The sequence below is a fragment of the Delphinapterus leucas genome, chromosome X (genome assembly GCF_059928025.1).
Source record: "Delphinapterus leucas isolate spDelLeu-1000000601 "Yukka" chromosome X, BTC_Dleu_Yukka2, whole genome shotgun sequence".
Classification (NCBI taxonomy): Eukaryota; Metazoa; Chordata; class Mammalia; order Artiodactyla; family Monodontidae; genus Delphinapterus; species Delphinapterus leucas.
The window spans coordinates 67,939,376-67,963,122 of record NC_143150.1 but is presented as its reverse complement, the minus strand read 5'-3'; the positions used below and the strand labels follow the sequence as shown (position 1 = coordinate 67,963,122).

At 36.1% G+C, this 23,747-nt stretch overlaps 1 protein-coding gene across 2 annotated transcripts in view; it reads left to right on the top strand.

Moving 5' to 3' along the window:
- The window catches only part of UPRT (uracil phosphoribosyltransferase homolog), a 54,683-nt gene extending 33,141 nt beyond the window's left edge, over positions 1-21,542 (top strand). For both annotated transcript variants that reach the window (XM_089904348.1, XM_022580872.2), the window contains 3 exons: positions 1,337-1,498; positions 3,368-3,466; positions 5,634-21,542. In XM_089904348.1, the coding sequence (XP_089760474.1) occupies positions 1,337-1,498; positions 3,368-3,466; positions 5,634-5,740 (368 nt within the window). In that variant the 3' untranslated portion in view covers positions 5,741-21,542. The remainder of the gene's footprint in view (positions 1-1,336; positions 1,499-3,367; positions 3,467-5,633) is intronic.
- Positions 21,543-23,747: the final 2,205 nt, after the last annotated feature.

Here is a 23,747-nt window from a genome sequence, read left to right as displayed (position 1 = left end):
TTCGGCAACTTAATTCCTTAATTATTCTTTGTACAGGATCCAAGGTATGGTAGAAGCCCCACTTGCTTGCATTGGAAACAGATTTTTTTTTTTTTGCCATACCATGCAGCATGTGGGATCTTAGTTCCCCCACCACGGATCCAACCTGTGGTCCCCTGCAGTGGCAGCATGGAGTCTTAACCACTGGACCACCAGGGAAGTCCCCGGATTTTTATTTCACATATAAACATTCCCTTTTCTTCTCTGGCTATGAAGTTCTGTTTGTGAACAATTGAATATCTCCAATAAAATAGGAGCTTTAAGCTCCCTTTTTTATAGAAGGTAGCTCTTAAGCAACGATAGGATTTTCAGGACAATGGTGTTCAACCTTTTAAAACTGGTGAAGACAATGGAGATGGGCTTTTAAGGCACAATTTCTTCTGTTTTAATCCAGCTTCTGCCCTAAAGGCAGCAGCATGGTCCTCGCACCCCTAGTGTATACAGGATGACCTTGGGGGTGATGCATAGACAGGGTGTTTTTAACCTTAATAGCTATTGGTTGATTTTCATACCTAATAGAAAGAAACTGTTTTTATATTTTCACTAGTGATATAAAGTTTCCTTTTAAAATAAATGTAAAAAAACCAGTTAATTTAAAGAAAAATATTAAGTAAATAACCATACAAGTAGAATTTTGATGTGGCCTAAAATCTTGACGATGGTATGAAAATGGTTGACTTTTGGCAAACACTTCCTTAAAGGAATTCAGACTCAAAAATAGCTCTGTGTTCAGAAACCAAGGGTGTGGTGGTGGTGTTGGTTGTGGTTCTCTAGGGGGGAGAGGGAACATATATTACTTTTTCACTGTTTGCCAATGAAGCCTCTGCCATTGAAGTCATTGCTGGGTCTAAGTGATATCTCTTGACGCCAGCTTAATCTAAATGGAGAGCCTTTGTTCTGTAGCCCCCATTCTTCCATAAATATTTATATTTTTGCCAGATGAAAGTAACACAGTTTCTTTAAAATAATAGGAGTAAAATGTTCCTGATATTAGAAAAGTTCAAGGAGCAGCTTAATAAAACACTTTATTTACTGTAATCATGGAAGCACGACAGCTCTAAAACTTGCAAGCCAGCAATAAAACTAGCATATCCTAGTTTCATTGACCTGAATTAAGTATAAAATATGAGCATATCCGAAGTAAAAGCTGTTAGCTTAAGAAGAATTGCTTCCATTTTGACAATGTCTTTATTTATTGTATTAATAACAGTCAAAAACTCTGCTTTGGCCTATTCTTGGACTTTCACTGTATCTCCTCCTAATCCCTCTTTCCTTCTTTTTTATTTCCTTCTTCAAGGTGAGGCAATGGAACAAGGTTTACGAGACTGCTGTCGATCCATACGAATTGGAAAGATCCTGATTCAGAGTGATGAGGAGACACAAAGAGCCAAAGTATATTATGCCAAGTTCCCCCCAGACATTTACAGGAGAAAAGTCCTTCTGATGTATCCGATTCTCAGTGAGTGGCTTGTGTTTAGTTTGTAACCTTTGGTTAGGGTTTAAATTCAACTTAGTGCCTGCCTTCTAGGTACCCTTATATAAAGGCGAAAACCGTTTCTAAATGTGTTTTTTGTTTTTCTCAAAAACCATTCTTTAGAAAACCATTTCTAAATGTGTTTTTTGTTTTGATTTGGAGTTGCCCTGGGAAGTTCTCTGGGGAATTCTTATTTTGTAATAAGAGAATACACATTAGTCAAACTTTATTAGCTCCAAAAACTTCTATCTTAAAATTAACACATTGAAGCAAAGGATTTAATGAGGCAAAATATATAGAACACAGAAAATACATTGAAATATGTCCCTTCTCTAGCCCAATGAGTATAGCAATGATTTTCTCAAGGATTTATCCTCTTTGGAGGTAATTTTTTTTTTCCTATTCTAGTCTGTTTCCTAAGCTTACTCATATCCTGGGGTTAGGGGTGGTGGGTGGGTGTTATATTTGATATCTCAAATACTGAACGAATTTAGGGCTTGTTGTGCATTTGAAAACTGAAAAGTATATGGGTTATGTCTGTTATTGAAAATAACATCATTGATAAAAAACAGGCACCTTCAAATGAAGCTTTGTCTTGTAGTATCTTTTTTTTTTAACAGCTTTATTGGAGTGTAATTCCTTTACAATGGTGTGTTAGTTTCTGCTTTATAACAGAGTGAATCAGCTATACATATACATATATCCCCATATCTCCTTCCTCTTGCATCTCCCTCCCACCCTCCCTATCCCACCCGTCTAGGTGGTCACAAAGCACCGAGCTGATCTCTCTGTGCTATGCGGCTGCTTCTCACTGGCTATCTGTTTTACAATTGCTAGTGTATATATGTCCATGCCACTCTCTCACTTCGTCCCAGCTTACCCTTCCCCCTCCCTGTGTCCTTAAGTCCATTCCCTACATCTGCGTCTTAATTCCTGTCCTGCCCCTAGGTTCTTAAGAACCCTTTTTTTTTTTTAGATTCCATATATATGTGTTATTAGCATATGGTATTTGTTTTTCTCTTTCTGACTTACTTCATTGTATGACAGACTCTAGGTCCATCCACCTCACTACGTATAACTCAATTTTGCTTCTTTTTATGGCTGAGTAACATTCCATTGTATATATGTGCCACATCTTTTTATTTTATTTTTTATTTATTTATCTATTTTTTACATCTTTATTGGAGTATAATTGCTTTACAATGGTGTGTTAGTTTCTGCTTTATAACAAAGTGAATCAGTTATACATATACATATGTTCCCATATCTCTTCCCTCTTGCATCTCCCTCCCTCCCACCCTCCCTATCCCACCCCTCTAGGTTGTGCCACATCTTCTTTATCCATTCATCTGTTGATGGACACTTAGGTTGCTTCCATAGAAGCTGCAATGAACATTGTGGTACATGACTCTTTTTGAACTATGGTTTTCTCAAGGTGTCTAGTAGTATCTTTTTTTTTTAATTAATTAATTTATTTATGGCTGTGTTGGGTCTTCATTTTTGTGCGAGGGCTTTCTCTAGTTGTGGCAAGCGGGGGCCACTCTTCATTGCGGTGCGCGGGCCTCTCACTATCGCTGCCTCTCTTGTTCTCAGCGGAGCACAGGCTCCAGACGCGCAGGCTCAGTAATTGTGGCTCATGGGCCCAGTTGCTCCGCGGCATGTGGGATCTTCCCAGACCAGGGCTCGAATGTCCCCTGCATTGGCAGGCAGATTCTCAACCACTGTGCCACCAGGGAAGCCCTCTAGTAGTATCTTGTATTACATTACTAAACTGCCTTTACTTCAAAGAAGCTCAAAGACATTTTGAGATGAATGTTAAAGTTGCCAATGCATTTGGTTGTCATTTTATTTCAGGCACTGGAAACACTGTAATTGAAGCTGTAAAGGTTCTCATAGAACATGGAGTTCAACCTAGTGTTATTATCCTACTCAGTCTGTTCTCCACTCCTCATGGTGAGTTCATGCTCTTGATGGTCATGGGGTGGTTAAGTGTACATCTGCCCAGCCTCTTATCCTGAGGAAAAGTTCATTTGCTTCCACATTAAATTCAAATTGAATTTTGGTAGTTATAACTTGTGTTTGTCATCTCTAAGCTTAGTGGTAATACTTTATACCATTCTACTGTTGTTCAAATTCAAATGGAGAAGTATGAACTAATTCCATTGAAGGGGATTGCAGTTGTTTTCATGGTGGCCCTGTTTGAGTAGAGCTTGCAAATGGCTGAAAGGTCACTATTTCTCCTGCCTCCCCACCTGAGCCTGAAAACTGCTCTCAAACAGCAAGAAACTCAAGGTTCTAGCTAGCCCTGTGGTCTTACTGAAGTAAGCTTTGCAGTGTGAAGCAAAGATCAAAAGTTTGTAAAGTTAGACTTCTGCTCAAAGGGCACAGTGAAAGAACTTGTGTCCTCCATTTCCTGAGAGAGGTAAGCCTAATTTACGACCCTAGTTTTTTTTGCCATGTAATCTAAGACGATTGTGAAAGTATCCTAAGAAAATAATCATAAAGGCATGTAGAAATTCAGCATTTAGGATAGTCACTGTAAAGCTGTATTTCATGTAAGAGAAAATTTGAAAGTATATAAATGACTTACTTGGAAATGGTTAAATAAATATACAGTTGACCCTTGAACAACGTGGGTTTGAACTGCGTTGGTCCACTTATACGTGGATATTTTTCAATACTGAAAACTACAGTACTACACAGTCCATGGTTGGTTGAATTCATGTATGCAGAGGAACTGCAGATACAGAGGGTCAACTATAAGTTATATATGTGGATTAACCCCCATGTTGTTCAAGGGTCAACTGTATATTCAAAGAGTATAATATTATATAACTGTTAGATCATGTTTTTGAAAAAATATTTAATGACATCAAAGAATCTGGTAAATGTAAGAGCAGAATAAACAACAGCATTAGAATAGTATAAAATGTCATCGCCAAGTTTAGAGATGACTAATACAAATTATGACTATTATGACTACCAAAATCAGGCTTGGATTAAGATGGGACCTAATAAATCTTTCCTCAGCATGAAAGGCTAGACAGATGCACAATACTATTTCAATTTTCATTTTAAATCACATAATATTAATAGTGGTTGTCTTAGGATGGTGGGATTCTAAGTGATTCATTTTCTTTTTTAAGCTTTTTTTTTTGTATTTTCCAAATGTTCTACAATGAATTTGTATTTGTTTCATAATCGAGAAGAAAGAGAAATATGTGGCTTCTAGTTAGGGCGTTTCCTCATTTCCAAAGGTTCCAAGTCTCAGCCAACCCTGAAGAGGCTACAGAGAAACCAGTTGGGATGGCTGCATTTAGTATGCCATTGATTATCTTGCTGTTTCATAATAAAAAATTACCTGTAGTTCAAATGTTGATGGTGACAAAGGGTAATTTGCTTGGTTATCCATCCATATAACAGAGGTGGCATTGTAAACACTGAGATAACCAAATAATTATTGGGTTTTCTGTCTTTGGGAGTAGAAAAGTAACCGTGTTAGTTGTAATAGTATACATTAGAATAGTATACTAATTCTTTGACATTATAGATGAAAAAATCTTATTCCGTGGCAGCCTTGCTATGGCTTTTTAGTTTGACTGGCATCCTAGCTAGTCCCTTTCCTTTCTTCCTCCATCTCCTCCCCACCCAAGCTAGAGTCATAACTTCTCAAAAGCTAGCTTTCTCTAACATAACAAAGAAGTCTTTGCACTTGTTTCAACAGTGTTCCAGTTGAGAAACCAGCATCTTATGTATGATCCTGTTTCCAGAAAGGACTGTATTCTCTGTATTCCAGCTGCCTTTAAAATAAAACAAAAAAAGACTCTTCAGGGGAAAAGTTGCTATAACTGAATATATTTTTCAAATCTTGGATAGAAAACAATTTGATTCTAAGAATTTATTAGTGAGTGGGTGGAAACATAGTCTGACTACTATCAAAACTTTTCAGATACAGACATTATATAAACTAAGAGATTAACCAAGTCTGACTATGTGTCCAAAGGTCATTGCTCTTGGTCTGTCAATATTAGATCTAGTGACTGATTATAAAATTACTGAATTCCAAGTAATGTTATCAAAAAATTCCGCCATAATGACAATTCTCTTTTATTTTTTGAAGGTGCCAAATCAATCATTCAGGAGTTTCCAGAGATCACAATTTTAACTACTGAAGTTCATCCTGTTGCACCTACACATTTTGGACAGAAATACTTTGGAACAGACTAAGTTATTGAAGGAAAATTATTCTATTGTGTAATATTACAGTTATGAGTTTCTACCTGTTTGACTAATTCACTTGAGGAATGACATAGAAAATCATTTTAAAGATACTTTGTAATTTTTGGAAGTAGATATATTAAAAGGAAATACTTGAGGTTTGTTTTTTTATTTAGCTATTTCTTGACCGTTGGCACCAAATTCAGCAATGAAGCACACGCAACTCTTCAAAAATATTTTAATAATGTTCTTATGCAAATTGCTGATCCATCAGTGCATTAAACTGTTCCCTAATTTATGAACCTCAGTTTAGAGGTTGCTTGCAGCCACAAATAAAACCCAAATGGGAGTCAGTTCATTGGCCTACTCTAGTTTGCATTTTGTTTAGTTTGCTTTTAGTTCTAGGGAGATTTCATATATGTGGCTGTTGTCACCTTCCTCTACGCTTTACTTCCTAGTACAATACACACTGGTAACTTGGAGAGGATGAATAAAGAATGCCTCATATAATTTTACGTTTCCATTAGTGTCCTTACTCAGTTGGCAGATCCAGGGTATACAGTTAGCTCTTCGTTCAAGCCATTATGTTCTTCATGGCTCACTTCCTACCATGTGCATTGTTGGTAGGTGCCTTGTCAAGTGTAATGCAGTGAAGACGATGGTGGGGCATTCCAGCAACTGGAAATGTAACACTAATTGCTCAGATTGAACCAGGGATGTCTGGATGTTGACAAGGGAGGGCTAAATACTGTTAATGCCATCAATGACCTAGAAATGAATTGGTGGTGATTTTTCTGAGGTGTGGGGGAATGGATGGTTTTTTGCTGGGCGTATGGCCAATAAGTAAATTAAAATGCTTCATTTTTGTGTTTTCATACAAATTGTGAAATTTTTTGTTCTAGTTCTGTGAAAAATGCCACTGGTAGTTTGACAGGGATTGCATTGAATCTGTAGATTGCTTTGGGCAGTAGAGTTATTTTCACAATGTTGATTCGTCCAATCCAAGAACATGGTATATCTCTCCATCTATTTGTATCATCTTTAATTTCTTTTATCAGTGTCTTATAATTTTCTGCAAACAGGTCTTTTGTCTCCTTAGGTAGGTTTATTCCTAGATATTTTAATCTTTTTATTGCAATGGTCAATGGGAGTGTTTTCTTGATTTCACTTTCAGATTTTTCATCATTAGTGTATAGGAATGCCAGAGATTTCTGTGCATTAATTTTGTATCCTGATACTTTACCAGATTCATTGATTAGCTCTAGTAGTTTTCTGGTAGCATCTTTAGGATCCTCTATGTATAGTATCATGTCATCTGCAAACAGTGACAGCTTTACTTCTTCTTTTCCAATTTGGATTCCTTTTATTTCCTTTTCTTCTCTGATTGCTGTGGTTAAAACTTCCAAAACTATGTTGAATAAGAGTGGTGAGAGTGGGCAACCTTGTCTTGTTCCTGATCTTACTGGAAATGCTTTCAGTTTTTCACCATTGAGGACGATGTTGACTGTGGGTTTGTCATTTATGGCCTTTATTATGTTGAGGAAAGTTCCCTCTATGCCTACTTTCTGCAGGGTTTTTATCATAAATGGGTGTTTAATTTTGTCAAAAGCTTTCTCTGCATCTATTGAGATGATCATATGGTTTTTCTCCTTCAGTTTGTTAATATGGTTTATCACATTGATTGATTTGTGTATATTGAAGAATCCTTGCATTCCTGGAATAAACCCCACTTGATCATGGTATATGATCCTTTTAATGTGCTGATGGATTCTATTTGCTAGTATTTTGTTGAGGATTTTTGCATCTATGTTCATCAGTGATATTGGCCTGTAGTTTTCTTTCTTTGTGACATCCTTGTCTGGTTTTCGTATCAAGGTGATGGTGGCCTCGTAGAATGAGTTTGGGAGTGTTCCTCCCTGTGCTATATTTTGGAAGACTTTGAGAAGGATAGGTGTTATCTCTTCTCTAAATGTTTGATAGAATTCGCCTGTGAAGCCATCTGGTCCTGGGCTTTTGTTTGTTGGAAGATTTTTAATCACAGTTTCAATTTCAGTGCTTGTGATTGGTCTGTTCATATTTTCTATTTCTTCCTGATTCAGTCTTGGCAGGTTGTGAATTTCTAAGAATTTATCCATTTCTTCCAGATTGTACATTTTATTGGCAGAACTATCAAACTCTTAGAGGAAAACATAGGCAGAACACTCTATGACATAAATCACAGCAAGATCCTTTTTGACCCACCTCCTAGAGAAATGGAAATAAAACCAAAAATATACACATGGGACCTAATGAAACTTCAGAGCTTTTGCACAGCAAAGGAAACTAAACAAGACCAAAAGACAACCCTCAGAATGGGAGAAAATATTTGCAAATGAAGCAACTGACAAAGGATTAATCTTCAAAATTTATAAGCATCACATGCAGCTCAATAACAAAAAAACAAACAACCCAATCCAAAAATGGGCAGAAGAACGAAATAGACATTTCTCCAAAGAAGATATACAGACTGCCAACAAACACATGAAAGAATGCTCAACATCATTAATCATTAGAGAAATGCAAATCAAAACTACAATGAAATATCATCTCACACCAGTCAAAATGGCCATCATCAAAAAATCTAGAAACAATAAATGCTGGAGAGGGTGTGGAGAAAAGGGAACACTCTTGCACTGCTCGTGGGAATGTGAATTGGTACAGCCACTATGGAGAACAGTATGGAGGTTCCTTAAAAAACTACAAATAGAACTACCATATGACCCAGCAATCCCATTACTGGGCATATACCCTGAGAAAACCATAATTCAGAAAGAGTCATGTACCAAAATGTTCACTGCAGCTCTATTTACAGTAGCCCGGAGATGGAAACAACCTACGTGTCCATCATTGGATGAATGGATAAAGAAGATGTGGCACATATATACAATGGAATATTACTCAGCCATAAAAAGAAACGAAATTGAGCTATTTGTAATGAGGTGGATGGACCTAGCGTCTGTCATACAGAGTGAAGTAAGTCAGAAAGCGAAAGACAAATACCGTATGCTAACACATATATATGGAATTCAAGAAAAAATATATCATGAAGAGCCTAGGGGTAAGACAGGAATAAAGACACAGACCTACTAGAGAATGGACTTGAGGATATGGGGAGGGGGAAGGGTAAGCTGTGACAAAGCGAGAGAGAGGCATGGACATATATATACACTACCAAATGTAAGGTAGATAGCTAGTGGGAAGCAGCCGCATAGCACAGGGAGATCAGCTTGGTGCTTTGTGGCCGCCTGGAGGGGTGGGATAGGGAGGGTGGGAGGGAGGGAGACGCAAGAGGGAAGAGATATGGGAACATATGTGTATGTATAACTGATTCACTTTGTTATCAAGCAGAAACTAACACACCATTGTAAAGCAATTATACTCTAATAAAGATGTAAAAAAAATCTCCCACGTGAAAAAAATAAAAAAATAAAATGCTTCATTTTTAATTTGGATGTTTCTACTAGAGGCTTTTAATTTGGAACTTAGTTCTTTTGCATGTTTGTCAATTGTAGATGTATTAAAATGGGAAAAAATACCATGATATTAAAAAAATCCCTAAGATTTATATGTGTTCATATTTAGGCTTCTGAAAGGAAGATAAATCATTTTAGGAAAGGATGTTCATGTTCTGAAACTTGCTTGTAAAACCCTGATCTCATTTTACATTGATATTAAAACATTTTAACAATGGTGGCTGGCTGTTTACTTGATTAATTATACTCCTATAGCCCCATAGGCAGCTCTTGTGGCCTTCTGATTTTTTTAAAAAAAAAAAAAAGCAGAAAAGAACAGAAGCCCGTTTCTTAGAATCAAAGCTGACAGAAGTCAGCAAAAATTCCAGGAAAGGAAGGAAAGCTGGTGTAGAATGGACTGCATTTTCCCTTTGGAGCCTAGAAGGACTTCACTATATTTTTCCCTTTATTTTTGAAGACTGTCATAATAAACTGAGATTAATTGATAGATAACCCATATTACAATTCTTCCAAGGCAAATGTTGCTCTCATGTTCTTGTTGAAATTATCATCTGTATTTGTCAGTTAAGTATGTTGATACAATGTATATTTTGTTTATTACTGATTAGCAGAAGCTCTAACTGAAGCCCATTAAAACCAAGATCTTTATCTCCTTGTCCCAGGAAAGATGTGAGCCAGAAAATTTAGATAGAGACCAGATCTGCTTCAGGTTGATGCACTGAATTAGTTTGGAAAGGTGATGTCTACCACTGTAGGAATCAGTGCTTCTGAGTTAGTGCTTATATTAGGGTTTCAGTATTTTGTTTGAAGTGACTTTCCAGAACATTAGACAAATTCATATTCGAGTATAGGTATAAAATATTTCAAGCAAATTAATTTTATATTATCAGCCATTTAAATTTAATGTGTCTCTGTTCCTTTTCATCACTGAACATGATTGGGAATTGACTACATTTGGTTCCCACATAAACGGAATTCCTACTATAAGCAGTAGGAATTATTCAGTGGGGTCACATTTCCCACTGGTGATTGTCCTCTACCCCTCTGCAGATTTCAAGAGCAGTTGTAACTATGTCTTTTGAAGTTTGAATCTTTTTAGCAAATGAGGCATTATTTGTAGGGTTAACCAATTGCAGGACTCTTTTGAACCCATGAAATTTTCTAAATGACACAAAATTAGCAGTCTATTCAAAACTAGTTGTTTTTAATGACGTGAACTTCACAACAGTATAAACTGTGTAGATTCCTTATTGAAGAAAGAAACCCTAACACAATAAAAACAAGAAGCAGTATACATGAGTGTTTATCAAAAGTTGAATGTGCATCAGAATCACCTGGAGGGCCACAGATGGCTGGGCCTCACACCTAGAGTTTCTGACTCAGTAGGTCTGGAGGAGGTCCCAAGGACTTGCATATCTAAGTTCCTAGGTGATACTGATGTTGCTGGTTGGGTGGCCACAACTTGATTTCAGACATTTCTTCTTATATAAGCATTTAATTATACAAATTTCCCTATAAATACTGGTTTGGTTATACCCAAAAAATTTTGATATGTTGTGTTTTCATTTTTATTTGGGTCAAAATACTTTTTTCATTTCCCTTTTGATTCCTTCTTTGATCTAGGGCTATTTAGAAGTGTGCTATTTAATCTTCAAATATTTATTGGATTTTCTAGATTTCTTTTTGGTATTGATTCCTAATTTAATTCAGAGAATATACATCATATAATTTGAATCCTTTTCAATTTTAAATTTATTTGTCTTATGGCCCATAATATAGTCTCTCTTGGTAAATCTTCCCTGTGTGCTTTAAAAGTATGTGTATACTACTGTTGTTGGGTGGAGTGTTCTATAAATGTCAGTTAGCTCATGTTGATCGATGGTGTTGTTCAGGTCTTTGATTTATTTACAAATTTTCTGTTTATTCTATCAATTATTGAGAGGGGTGTTGAAATCGCTGACTTAAATTCTGGATTTGTCTGTTTCTCCTTTCAGTTCTATCAGTTTTTCCTTCATGTATTTTGAAGCTCTGTTGTTAGGTGCATAAACTTTTAGGATTGCTATGTCCTCTTGATGGATTGATACTTTGTCATTATGAAATGTCTCCTTTTATCCCTAATAATATTCTTTGTTCTGAAATCTACTTTGGCTGCTGTAAATATAAACATTCCAGCTTTCTTTCGATAGTGTTAGTATGGTATTTGTTTTTTTCATCCTTTTACTTTTAACCTATTGTGTTTTATGTTTATTCTGGATTTCCTGCAGGCAGCCTAGAGTTGGATCTTGCTTTTTCATCCAAGTCTCTTTTTTAATTGGGATGTTTAGATCATTTTAATTTAATGTGATTATTGATATGCTTGGTTTTTAAATCTACCATTTTGCTATTTGTCTTCTATTAGTTCCATTTGCTTTTTCCTCTTTTTCGACCTTCTTTGGATTAATTGAGTATTTATGATTCCATTTTGTCTCTTTTAATGGCTTATTAGATATAATGCTTTGTTTTTTAGTGGTTCCTTTAGGGCTTATAGTATACATCTTTAACTTATCACAATCTATTTCACATTTCAGAACTTAAACAATATATTGTACTTCCATTCCCCCCTCCCCAGCCTTTGTGCTATTATTGTCATACACTTTACTTCTACATGTGTTACACTCCACAATTCATTGCTATTATATTTTGCTTTCAACAGTTATCTTTTAAAGAGATGTAAAAAGAAATAAGAAAAAAAAGAAGTCATTTTAATTTATCTATTTTGGGTGCTTTCTATTTCTTTGTGTAGATCCAGGTTTCCATCACATATTATTTTCCTTCTACCCAAAGGACTTCCTTTAACATTTCTTATAGTGCAGGTCTCCTAGTAAGAGATTCTTTCAGCTTTTGTGTGTATGAAAAAGTTTATTTCACCTCTGCTTTTGAAAGATATTTCTCCAGTGTGGAATTTTAGCTTGGCAGTTTTTTCTCTTTCAGTACCATAAAGATGTTGCTTCACTCTCTTTCTTGTCATGTTATTGATAGGTCTGCTGTTATTCTTCCATTTATGTTTAATGCAATTACTGATAAAGTAGGATTTACATCTGCCATTTTGCTATTTGTTTTCTGTATGTCTTATATATCTATTTTGTCCCTCTGTTCCTCCGTTACTGCTTTCTTTTATGTTAATTGGATATTTTCTAGTGTGCCTGTGTCAGATATCTTCAAGACCACTCTCAGGGCTCATTAGGACTCAGAATTCATTATAATTATGGTTATGATTTATTACAGCAAAAGAATATGAAGCACAGTCAGCAAAGGGAAAGGCACATGGGGCAAAGTCTGGAGGAAATCAGGTACAAGCTTCCAAGAGTCCTCTTCCAGTAGAACTGCACAGGATGCACTTAATTCCTCTATCTATAGATTGTAACATGTGTGAAGTGTAGTCTACCAGAGAAGTTCACTTGCTTAAGATTCCAGAGTTTTTACTGAGGTTTGGTCACATAGGTACCCAATGCCTGCATGATTGATCACAGTTATCAAAACAGACCACCTTAAGGAAAGCAAGTGTTCACCATAAATTACATTATTTACAGACTATCTAAACATATTGATAGACTGTGTTTCAAACCTCCAAGTGTGCAAAAACACTTTTATGAGTTAAAATATTCTAAGAGCTCAATTCCTGGTAGTTGGACAAGGGCCATTTATGAAAACAGACTCTTAATGGGAATGTGCAGATTTTGAGCAACTTAGACCTGCTAAGTCAACTCTTTCTGCAAAATTCACCCTCTTGGCCTTTTGCTCTCTTACAGGAAAATGATTGTATTTTTCTGAGTACCTACATTTAGTTTAGCATTTATATTGATATAAAAGATGTAGTAATATATTAACATGAGTATGCCCAGCATGGAGGAGCCAGTGCAGGATAGGGATAGACATGAAGAAGCAACTAGTTCATCCTATAAAGCCATTATATAAATCTCCATATTTTTGTATTAATTTGTCTTTGGCTTATAGTTATTTGTACCTTATGATAAACTTGTGTAGAACTATTTAGCACATTAATTAACTGATGTTAACTACATCAGATTCCTCTTAACATCAACCATTTCCCATTGATTTCACATCCTGGCGAGGCTTTAATTCAGTTTCCCAATACATATACTTATCAATATATATATGAGATAATTGAATCTTAGGAGCAATGCCAATATTAAACTGTATCACACTATGGTTATAGTCCAGTTTTGTTTCATTCCACAGGCCAGTAAGAATCAAGAGAGGTACTTATTATACCTTCCCAGCATAACTGACCTTTGCTCGTTTACAAGGTGTTATTATGGATGGGTATTGTCGCAACTGGCCAGGATTGGGTTATTTCCAGGTTCTAAGTCACGTGTATTAATTTGCTAGTGTTGTTATAACAAAATATCATAGACTGAGTAGCTTAAACAACAGAATTTTATTTTCTCCGTTTTGGAGTGTAGAAGTCTAAGATGAAGGTGTTGGCAGGTTTAGTTTCTTCTGAGGACTCTCTTCTTAGCTTGCAGATGGCTGTCTTCTCTGTCCTCACATGGTCTTTCCTCTGTGTGTACATATCCCTGGTCTCCCCTTGTGTGTCCTAATTTCCTCTTATAAGGATACCAGTCATATTAGATAAGGGCCCACCCTAATGGCCCCACTTTAACTTAATCACCCCCTTAAAGGCCTTGTCTCCTGTACAGTCACACTCAGAGTTACTGGGGGTTAAGGCTTCAACATATGATTTTGTCCCTAATAGGGAGACAAAGCTAGTCATCTTTTTGGCGTTTACATGATTTTACTGAGACTGTTTCCATTATGTGCTGTTGTGTAGCAGGGCCCATCTCTTTCCTATGGCAAGGACAAGAGTGTAATTCAGTATGGTTCTTACTCTTGCTGACTGCATTACAGGGTATATCTGATTTTGATCCATTCTTGGGATGAGGGCTAGCAGAGTTGCATCAATGCAAATTACTCTTTGCCCCTAGAAAACTTCCATACGTCTGAAGGTCCAAAAGTTTTCATAAGTGTGTCCTAGGTGAAGAGTCATTGCTCCATTGCTACTTAAGGCTGAATCTGTTTTAAAATAGTCAAGAGACCCTGTTGGGGATTAGGGTACAAGCCCTTTCCCAACATCAAGGCCTAGCATTGTCCAGCATTATTCATTGAATCTGCCTGATTTAGTTCACTAAAGCCTCATCATCTTCCCAGGCTGATTCCCATTCTTTTCCTTTCTTCTGAAAGAGAATCCCTTCTAATTGGTCTGTCCTCACTAACACAACTTTTTCTTCTGATTGCCACTCATTAAAAGTGAATTGAGTTTGCCCTTTGATGCTTAAACTGGCACCTATCTCTCCTACAGCTCTCTTCTATATCATGACCAATGTCTTCTATCTCATGGACCAATCTACCAGGCATGTTGTTGCCGTTGCACACTAATTGCCTGATTTTGATTAGGATACATGTTTTGTACCCAAAAATGTTGGCTCCCCCATACTAAGGTTATATGTGTAGTAGTCACACCTAGATGCAATTTACTCTATGCCACAAAGGCCTCCCCGGGCCCTCCTTGTCTCAAGGTAGGGTCATTTCCTGTGGGGATACAAGCCTACCAGAACATTTTCATCAACTCAGTAAGAAACCCTGTATTCATTACAGAAAGTCCCCTACATACGAACAATTTCCGTTCCAAGAGCATTGTTCATAAGTCCAATTTGTTTGTAAGTCCAACAAAGTTAGCTTAGGTACCCAACTAACACAATAGGCTGTATAGTACTGTACTGTAATAGGTTTATAATACTTTTTACACAAATAATACATAAACACAAAAAATAAAACCTTTTTAATCTTACAGTACAGTACCTTGAAAAGTACAGTAGTCCAGTACAACAGCTGGCATACAGGGGCAGGCATCGAGTGAACAGGCAAGAAGAGTTACTGACTGGAGGAGGGAGAGGAGGTGGGAGATGGTAGAGCTGAAGGATCCTCAGCAATAGGAGACGGAGGGCAAGCTGCAGTTTCACTCACACATGATGTTGATGGCACAGGTTCTGGTTCCTTGCTGGATTCAATTCTATCTACCCTCTTGAAAAAACGATCCAGTGATGTCTGGGTAGTAGCTCTTTTTTTCTCGTCATCCTGGGCTTGAAATAAAGACACTGTACTACTGTCCTCTATACAGTACTGTACAATAAAGTACACAAAAGCACAACCACTTGTAGAAGATGCACACATGTGACAACGTATGCCAGACATGTGAATTACGTGATTCGACATGCAAACATACGTTCACATCTTTGAAAGTTCGCAACTTGAAGGTTCGTATGTAGGGGACTTACTGTAGTAGTCACTCTCCATTTTCCCTCCATCAGTCCCTGGAAACCACTAATCTACTTCCTGTCTTTTTGGATTTGCCTATTCTAAACTTTGATATAAATGTAATCGTATAATACGTGATCCGTTTTCAGTTGATTTTCATGTATATTGTAAGGAAAGAGTTCGACTTTATTCTTTTTTTTCTTTTTGGCTGAGCTGTGTGTGGCATGCAGGATCTTAGTTCCCCAACCAGGGATCAAACCTGCAGCCCCTGCAGTGGAAGCATGGAGTCTTAACCACTGGACTGCCAGGGAAGTTCCTGACTTCATTCTTTTGCATTTTGTAGTTATCCAGTTATCTCAGCACCATTTGTTAAAAAGTATTTATTCCCCACTGAATTGTCTTGGTACCCTGTCAAAAATTAATTGACCATAAATGTAAGAGTATACTTTTGGACTCTCAATTCTGTTTCATTGTTGTATATGTCTATCCTTATGTCAGTTTTGATTACTGTAGTTTTTTAGTAAGTTTTGATATCAGGAAGTTTGAGTTCTTCTACTTTTTTCTTCTTTAGGATTATTTTGGCAACTTGGAATCCCTTGCAATTCCTTATGAATTTTAAGATAAGCTTTTCCATTTCTGCAAAATGGGCCACTGGGATTTTGATATGGATTACATTGAATCTGCAGGTCACTTTGAGTAATGTTGACATCTTAACAATATTGTTTTCCAATTCATGAACATGAGATCTTTCCGTTTATTTGTGTCTTTAATTTCTTTCAACAGTGTTTTGTAGTTTTCATTGTACAAGTCTTGTACCTCCTTGGTTAAATTTATCCCTAAGTATTTTATTCATTTTGATGCCATTGTAAATGGAATTGTTTTCTTAATTTCCTTTCAGAATGTTCATTGCTACTGTATAGGTATAGTAGTGATTTTCTGTGTTGATCTTTATTTTTTTCTTTAAAGTTTTTTGATGTGGACCATTTTTAAAGTCTTTATTGAATTTGTTACAATATTGCTTCTGTTTTTATGTCTTGGTGTTTTGGCCATGAGGCATGTGGGATCTTAGCTCCCTGACCAGAGATTAAACCCGCACCCCCTGCATTGGAAGGTGAAGTCTTAACCACTGGACCACCGGGGAAGTCCCTGAGTTGATCTTATATCCTGCAACTTTGCTGAATTTGTTTATTAGCACTAAAAGGGTTTTTTTTGTGTGTAATCTTTAGGATTTTCTATATATAAGATTATGTTATATGCATATAGAAATAATTTTACTTCTTCCTTTTCAATTTGAATGCCTTTTATTTCTTTTTTGCCAAATTCTTGTGGCTAGAATTTCCATTATAATGTTGAATAAAAGTGGTGAAAGCAGACATCTTTGTCCTGTTCCTGATCTTAGGGGGGGATAATTTCAGAATTTCATCATTGAGTATCATTATAAAATGTATACCTCTTCATCTCTCTTAACATGTTTTGTTTGAAGTCTATTTTGGCTGATAATAGTATACTCACTTCAGTTTTCTTAAGGTTGCTCTTTGCATTATATGTCTTTACTTTCAGCCTATTTTTATTTTTGAATCTAAACTGTCTCTCCTGTTTACAGCATGTAGTTGGATATTATTTTATCCATTCTGACAATCTCTGCCTTTTGATTGTATTGATTAATTCATTCACATTTACTATTATTATCGATGTATCAATACTTGGGTTTATGTCTGCCATTTTACTTTTTCTTTTCTGTATGTCTTATATCTTTCTTGTTCCTCCATTCTCCCTTCCCTACTTTCTTTTGCATTAAGTTTTATAATATTATACTTTAATTATTGTTCACTATATTTTTGTGTTATTTTCTTATTGGTTACTTTAGACTCCAGGGCTTACCATATACATCTCAACTTACCAGAATCTACTTTAGATTCACACTGAATTCCAATGACATATAGAAATGTTACTCCTGTATAGCTCTATTCCCTCTTCCCCCTCTTTGTGCTATTATTGTTATATATATTACATCTAAATGTTACAAACCCAACAGTTCATTGTTACAATTGTTACTTTGTATAATTTTATGTCTTTTAAAGAACCTAAGAAAGAATAAATATATAGTCACAGAGTTTGTTATATTAACCTTCCTATTTATCATTTCTTCTTTTCTCATTGTTTTGTATAGATTCAACTTACTATCTTGTATCATCTCCTTACTCTGATATGGCTTTGCTCCCCCCTACCTCCCTTGTGCTTCAATTGCCAAATATATAATATTATTATATGTTATAGGTCCAACAGTACATTGTATACAAATTGTTTTGTACAATTGCTTTTATCAGTTAAGAAAGGAAAAAATATGCATTTATACATTTATAATTATATTATGAATTTTAATTGTGTATATTTATATTACATATAATTATAATTACCTTTACTGGTACTCTGTGTGTGTGGGGATTTGAATTACTGTCTGAGGTCACTTGTTTTCATACCAAAGAACTTTCTTTCACATTTCTTACTAAGCAGGGCTGCTAGCAACATATTCTCTCTTTCTTGTTTGTCTAGGAATGTATTTATTTCTCTGTTTTTTATCATGGTAAAATATATATAACATAAAACTTGCCATTTTAATCATTTTAAGTGCACTGGCATTAATTATATTTACAGTGTTGTACAACCAAGCCACTATTTCATTTTTTGTTATCCAAACAGAAACTCTAACCATTAAGCAATAATTCCCCATTCTCTCCCTCCAGACCCTGGTAACCTTATATCTTCTTTTTCTCTCTATGAATTTGCCTAATCTAGATATTTCATGTAAGTGAAATCATACAATATGTATCCTTTTGTGTCTGGCATAATTTTTCAAAGTTCATCCACATTTTAGCATGTGTCAGAACTTCATTCCTCTAAGGCTGAATGATATTCCACTGTATGTAAATAACAGTATCTGTTTATTCATTTATCTGATGATGGACACTTGGCTTGCTTCTACCTTTTGGCTATTGTGATATGGCTGCAGTGGGCATTAACATACAAGTATCTGTTTGAGTCCCTGTTTTCAATTTTTTGGACATACATGTAGGAGTGGAATTGCTGGATCATATGGTAATTCTATGTTTAGCTTTTTGTGGAGTTGGTAAACTTTTCACAGCAGCTGTACTATTTTACATTTTCAACAGCAATGTACAAGGGTTCCAATTTATCTACATCCTCGCTAACACTTGTAATTATATATATAATAGCCATCCTAATGGGTGTGAAGTGATATCTCATTGTAGTTTTGATTTGAATTTTCCTGATGACTGGATTTTGATCATCTTCTCTTGTGCTTATTGCCCATTTGTATATCTTCTTTTCAGAAATGTCTATTCTAGTTCTTTGCCCATTTTTAAATTGGGTTGTTTGTTTGCTATTCAGTTGTGGGAGTACTTATATAAACAATATTAAGCCCTTACCACTTATATGATTTGCGAATATTTTCTCCTATTCTGTAGATAATATTTTTGCTTTTATTGTTAATATCTGTTGATGCACAAAAGCTTTTCAATTTGATGACATGCAACTTATGTAGTTTTGGTTATTGTTGCTTGTACTTTGGGTGTCATATCTAAGAATCCATTGCCAAATCCAAGGTCATGAATATTTCCCTCTATGTTTTCTTTTAAGAATTTTGTGGTTGTAGCTTTATGTTTGGGTCTTTGATCCATTTTGAGTTAACTTTTTTATATGGTTTGAGGTAAGTGTCCAACTTCATTCTTTTGCATGTGGATATCCAGTCATCCCAGTACCATCTGTTGAGAGGCTATTCTTTCCTCACTGAATGGACTTAGCACACTTATGAAAAATCAACCAGCCATAGACATATGAGCTTATTTCTGGCCTGTCATTTCTATTGCGCTGTCTATACGTCAGTCCTTATCCTAGCAGCACACTGTCACTGTTTTCATTACTATAACTTAGTAGTAAGGTTTGATATCAAGAAGTGTGAGTCTTTTTAATTTGTTCTTCTTTTTCAAGATTGGTTGTTTGGAGCCCTTTGCAATTCCATATGAATTTAAGGATCAACTTTTCCATATCTGCTAAATAGGCTGTTGGAATATTGATAGAAATTATATTAAATCTGTAGATTATTTTGAGTAGTATGAAGGTCTTGACAATGTTAAGTATTTCTGTCAATAAACGCTTGATGTCTCTTCATTTATTTAGGTTTTCTTTAATTTCTATCAGCACTGTTTTGTAGTTTTTCAGTGTACAGGACTTTCATCTCCTTGGTTAAATTTAGTCCTAGTTATTTTATTCTTTCAGATGTTATTATAAATGGAATTGCCTTATTTCTTTTCTCAGATTGTTAATTGCTGATTTATAGAAACAAAACTGATTTGTGTGTATTGTTCTTGTACCCTACAACTTTGTTAAAATCATTTATTAGCTCTAGTAGCTTTCTTGCGGATTCCTTGTTGTTTCCCCTATATAGGATCATATCATCTGTAAATAGGGTAGTTTTACTTTTTACTTTCCAATTTGGGTGCCTCTTATTTCTTTCTCTTGTCTAATTGCTCTGGCTAGAATTTACAATACAATGTTGAATAATGGTGGCAAAAGTGGGAATACTTATCCCTGATCTTAGGGAGAAGGCTTTCAGTCTTTTTCCATTGAATATGCGGTTACTTTTGGGGTTTTCATTAGTGTCCTTTATAATATTGAGGAATTTCCTTTCTATTCTAATGTTCTGAGTGTTCTTTCATGAAAGTGTTAGATTTTGTCAAATGCCTTTCTGCATTAATTGAGATAATCATGTGTTTTTTTTCTTCGTTCTATCAATATAAGGTATTGATTGATTTTCTCATGTTAAACCACCCTTGCATTTCTGGAATAAATCCCACTTGGTCAGAGTGTATAATCCTTTTAATATGCTATTTGATTCAGTTTACCAGTATTTTGTCAAGGCTGTTTCCATCTATAACCATAATGGATAATGGTATGTAATTTTCTTTCCTTATGATATTTTTATTTGGCTTTGGTATCAGAATAATACTGGCCTCATAGAATGAGATAGGAATTGTCCCTTCCTTTTCAATTATTGGGAAGGGTTTGAGAAGGATTGGTGTTAATTCTTCTTTCAATGCTTGGTAGAATTCACCACTGAAACCACCTGTTCTAGGGCTTTCCTTTGTTAGAAGGTTTTGATTCAGTCTCCTTACTTGTCATAGGTGCTCAGGTTTTCTGTTTCTTTCTGAGTCAGTGTAAATAATTTGTGTGTTTCTAGGAATATGTCCATTTCATCTAGGTTATCTAATTAGTCGGTGTACAGTTCTTCATAGTAGTCTCTTATAATCCTTTTAATTTCTGTAAGGTTGATGGTAATGGCTCCCTTTCATTTCTTATTTTATTCCAATTCTATTGATAAATAATTGACATGCATCACTCTATAAGTTTAAGGTGTACAGCATGATGGTTTAATTTACATATATTGTGAAATGATTATCACAATTGGTTTAGTGAACATATGTCATCTCATACAGATACAACAAAAGAAAAAAATTCTCCTTGTGATGAAACTCTTAGAATCTATTCTCTTAACTTTCCTATATATCATACAGCAGTGTTAACTAGAGTCATCATGCTGTACATTACATCTCTAGTACTTATTTGTCTTAAACAGGAAGTTTGTACATTTTGACCGTTTTCCTCCAGTTCCCTATCCCTCACCCCAACCCCGCCTCTGGTGACTACAAATCTGATCTCATTTTCTATGAGTTGGGTGGGGTTTTGGGGAGTTTTGTTTTTGTTTTTTTAGATTCCACCTATAAGTGAAATCATACAGTATTTGTCTTTCTTGGCCTGACTTATTTCACACAGCATAATGTGTTCAAGGTCCATTCATGTTGTTGCAAATGGTAGGATTTCCTCATTTTTATGGCTGAATAATATAAATATAAACATATACATATGTATATATATATATATATATATATCACAACATTTTTATGCATTCATCCCTCGATGGACACTTAGGTTGTTTCCATATATTGACTACTGTAAATAATGCTGTAATGAACATCTGTGCATATATCTTTTCAAGGTAATGTTTTCGTTTTCTTTGCATATGAAACAAAATGAAATCGCTAGATCATATGGTAGTTCTATTTTTAATTTTTCGAGGAAAATCCATACAGTTTTCCATAGTAACTGCACAAATTTACATTCCCATCAATGAGCAGAATTCCCTTTTCTCCACATCATCTTCAACACTTGTTATTTTTAGTTAATATTTTTGATATAGCCATTCTAATAGAATGAGGTGATATTGCATTGTGGTTTTGATTTGCGTTTCAGTGATGAATAATAATGTAGAGCATATTTTCCTGTACCTGTTGCCAATTTGCATGTCTTCTTGGGAAAAATGCCTATGCAGACCTTCTGCCCATTTTTTTTTAAACTTCAAAACTCTCTTATAACCAAACTCATGCAGGGTTAGCCCTTTAACCCAGCTGACAGCAAAACAATGTCTCTAACAGGATCTAGGATGGAGGTGCACACCTAATGAAGAGAGTCTCTTATAAAAAGGATTAAAAAAATATATATACATATCTCCATAAGTGTTTTTTTGGGTTTTTTGGGGGGGTATTTTGCGGTATGCGGGCCTCTCACTGTTGTGGCCTCACCCGTTGCAGAACACAGGCTCTGGACGCGCAGGCTCAGTGGCCATGGCTCACGGGCCTAGCTGCTCCATGGCATGTGGGATCTTCCCGTACTAGGGCACTAACCCATGTCCCCTGCATTGGCAGGCAGACTCTCAACCACTGCGCCACCAGGGAAGCCCCCATAAGTGTTTTTTGTAAAAGGCAAAATTCACCAGTGTTGCAGAAAAAAAAATCCCAAAGTGATTTCAGTCCAACCCCTGCTCCCCAAATGAAAAAACAGCATTGGCAGTCTGTGTTGGCTCAAAAACCCCAACTCAAGATGCATCTAAGAGAAAATCATTTCTTTTCTCTTAAAAAACCTCTCTCCTCCTTCCTTTTCAACCTCCACAGCTTATTCCTACAAACACCCAAAGAATAACAGTATACATAAGCCCCAGCTCATTTTCCCCAGTCTCTGCCTATTGGTGAAGGTTCACACCAAGGATGGTTCCTTAGCAATTTTTGCCTCTACTACAGTCAGGAAATCAATCCCTAAATTCTGGGAACTTGCAAAATATCCTCGGGCTTCCTGAGGGCACCGTGAAAGATCACGGGGACAGTGTACCTGACCAAGACTAGAATGCCAGGCTGCGCAAAGGGGGCCTTTCCAAATAAAAACACCCAACACTGTAAAACCTAAAGTCTAACCTACCATGTAAAAACAAATAGCAGCTGGCTGTACCAAAAAGGTGCTTATCTCCCCACTTTGACCATAAAAGTAATAACAAAGGGAAGGAAAGTGCAGAGTATTTGACCTCATTTCCTTTCCAAGAACCTTGACTCATGGACATGCATATTCCAGGCCAGAGGTTCCAGGGCGATCTTTCTGTTTCTGGCTGGATAAAGCAAATCAAAAAGACAACCTACTAAATGGGAGAAAATATTTGCAAGTGATATGTCAGATAAGAGGTTAATATCCAAAATAAATAAACAGCTCATACAACTCAATATCAAAAAAACAAATAACCCTAGCAAAAATGGACAGAAGACCCGAATAGACATTTTTCCAAAGAAGACATACAGATGTTCAACAGGCACATGAAAAGATGTTCAACATGGCAAATCATCAGGGAAATACTAATCAAAACTACAATGAGGGCTTCCCTGGTGGCGCAGTGGTTGAGAGTCCGCCTGCCTATGCAGGGGACATGGGTTCGTGCCCCGGTCCAGGAAGATCCCACATGCCGTGGAGCGGCTGGGCCCGTGAGCCATGGCCACTGAGCCTGCGCATCCAGAGCCTGTGCTCCGCGACGGGAGAGGCCACAACAGTGAGAGGCCCGCATACCGCAAAAAAAAAAAAAATACAATGAGATATCACTTCACACCTGTCAGAATGGCTATCATCAAAAACAACACAAATAAGAAATGTTGGCAAGGGTGTGGAGAAAAGGGAACCCTTGTACATTGTTGGTGGGAATGTAAATTGGTGCATCTACTGTGGAAAAGAGTATGGAGGTTTCTCATAAATCTAAAAATAGAACTACCCTATATCTTTCAAATGGAGAATTACTCCAT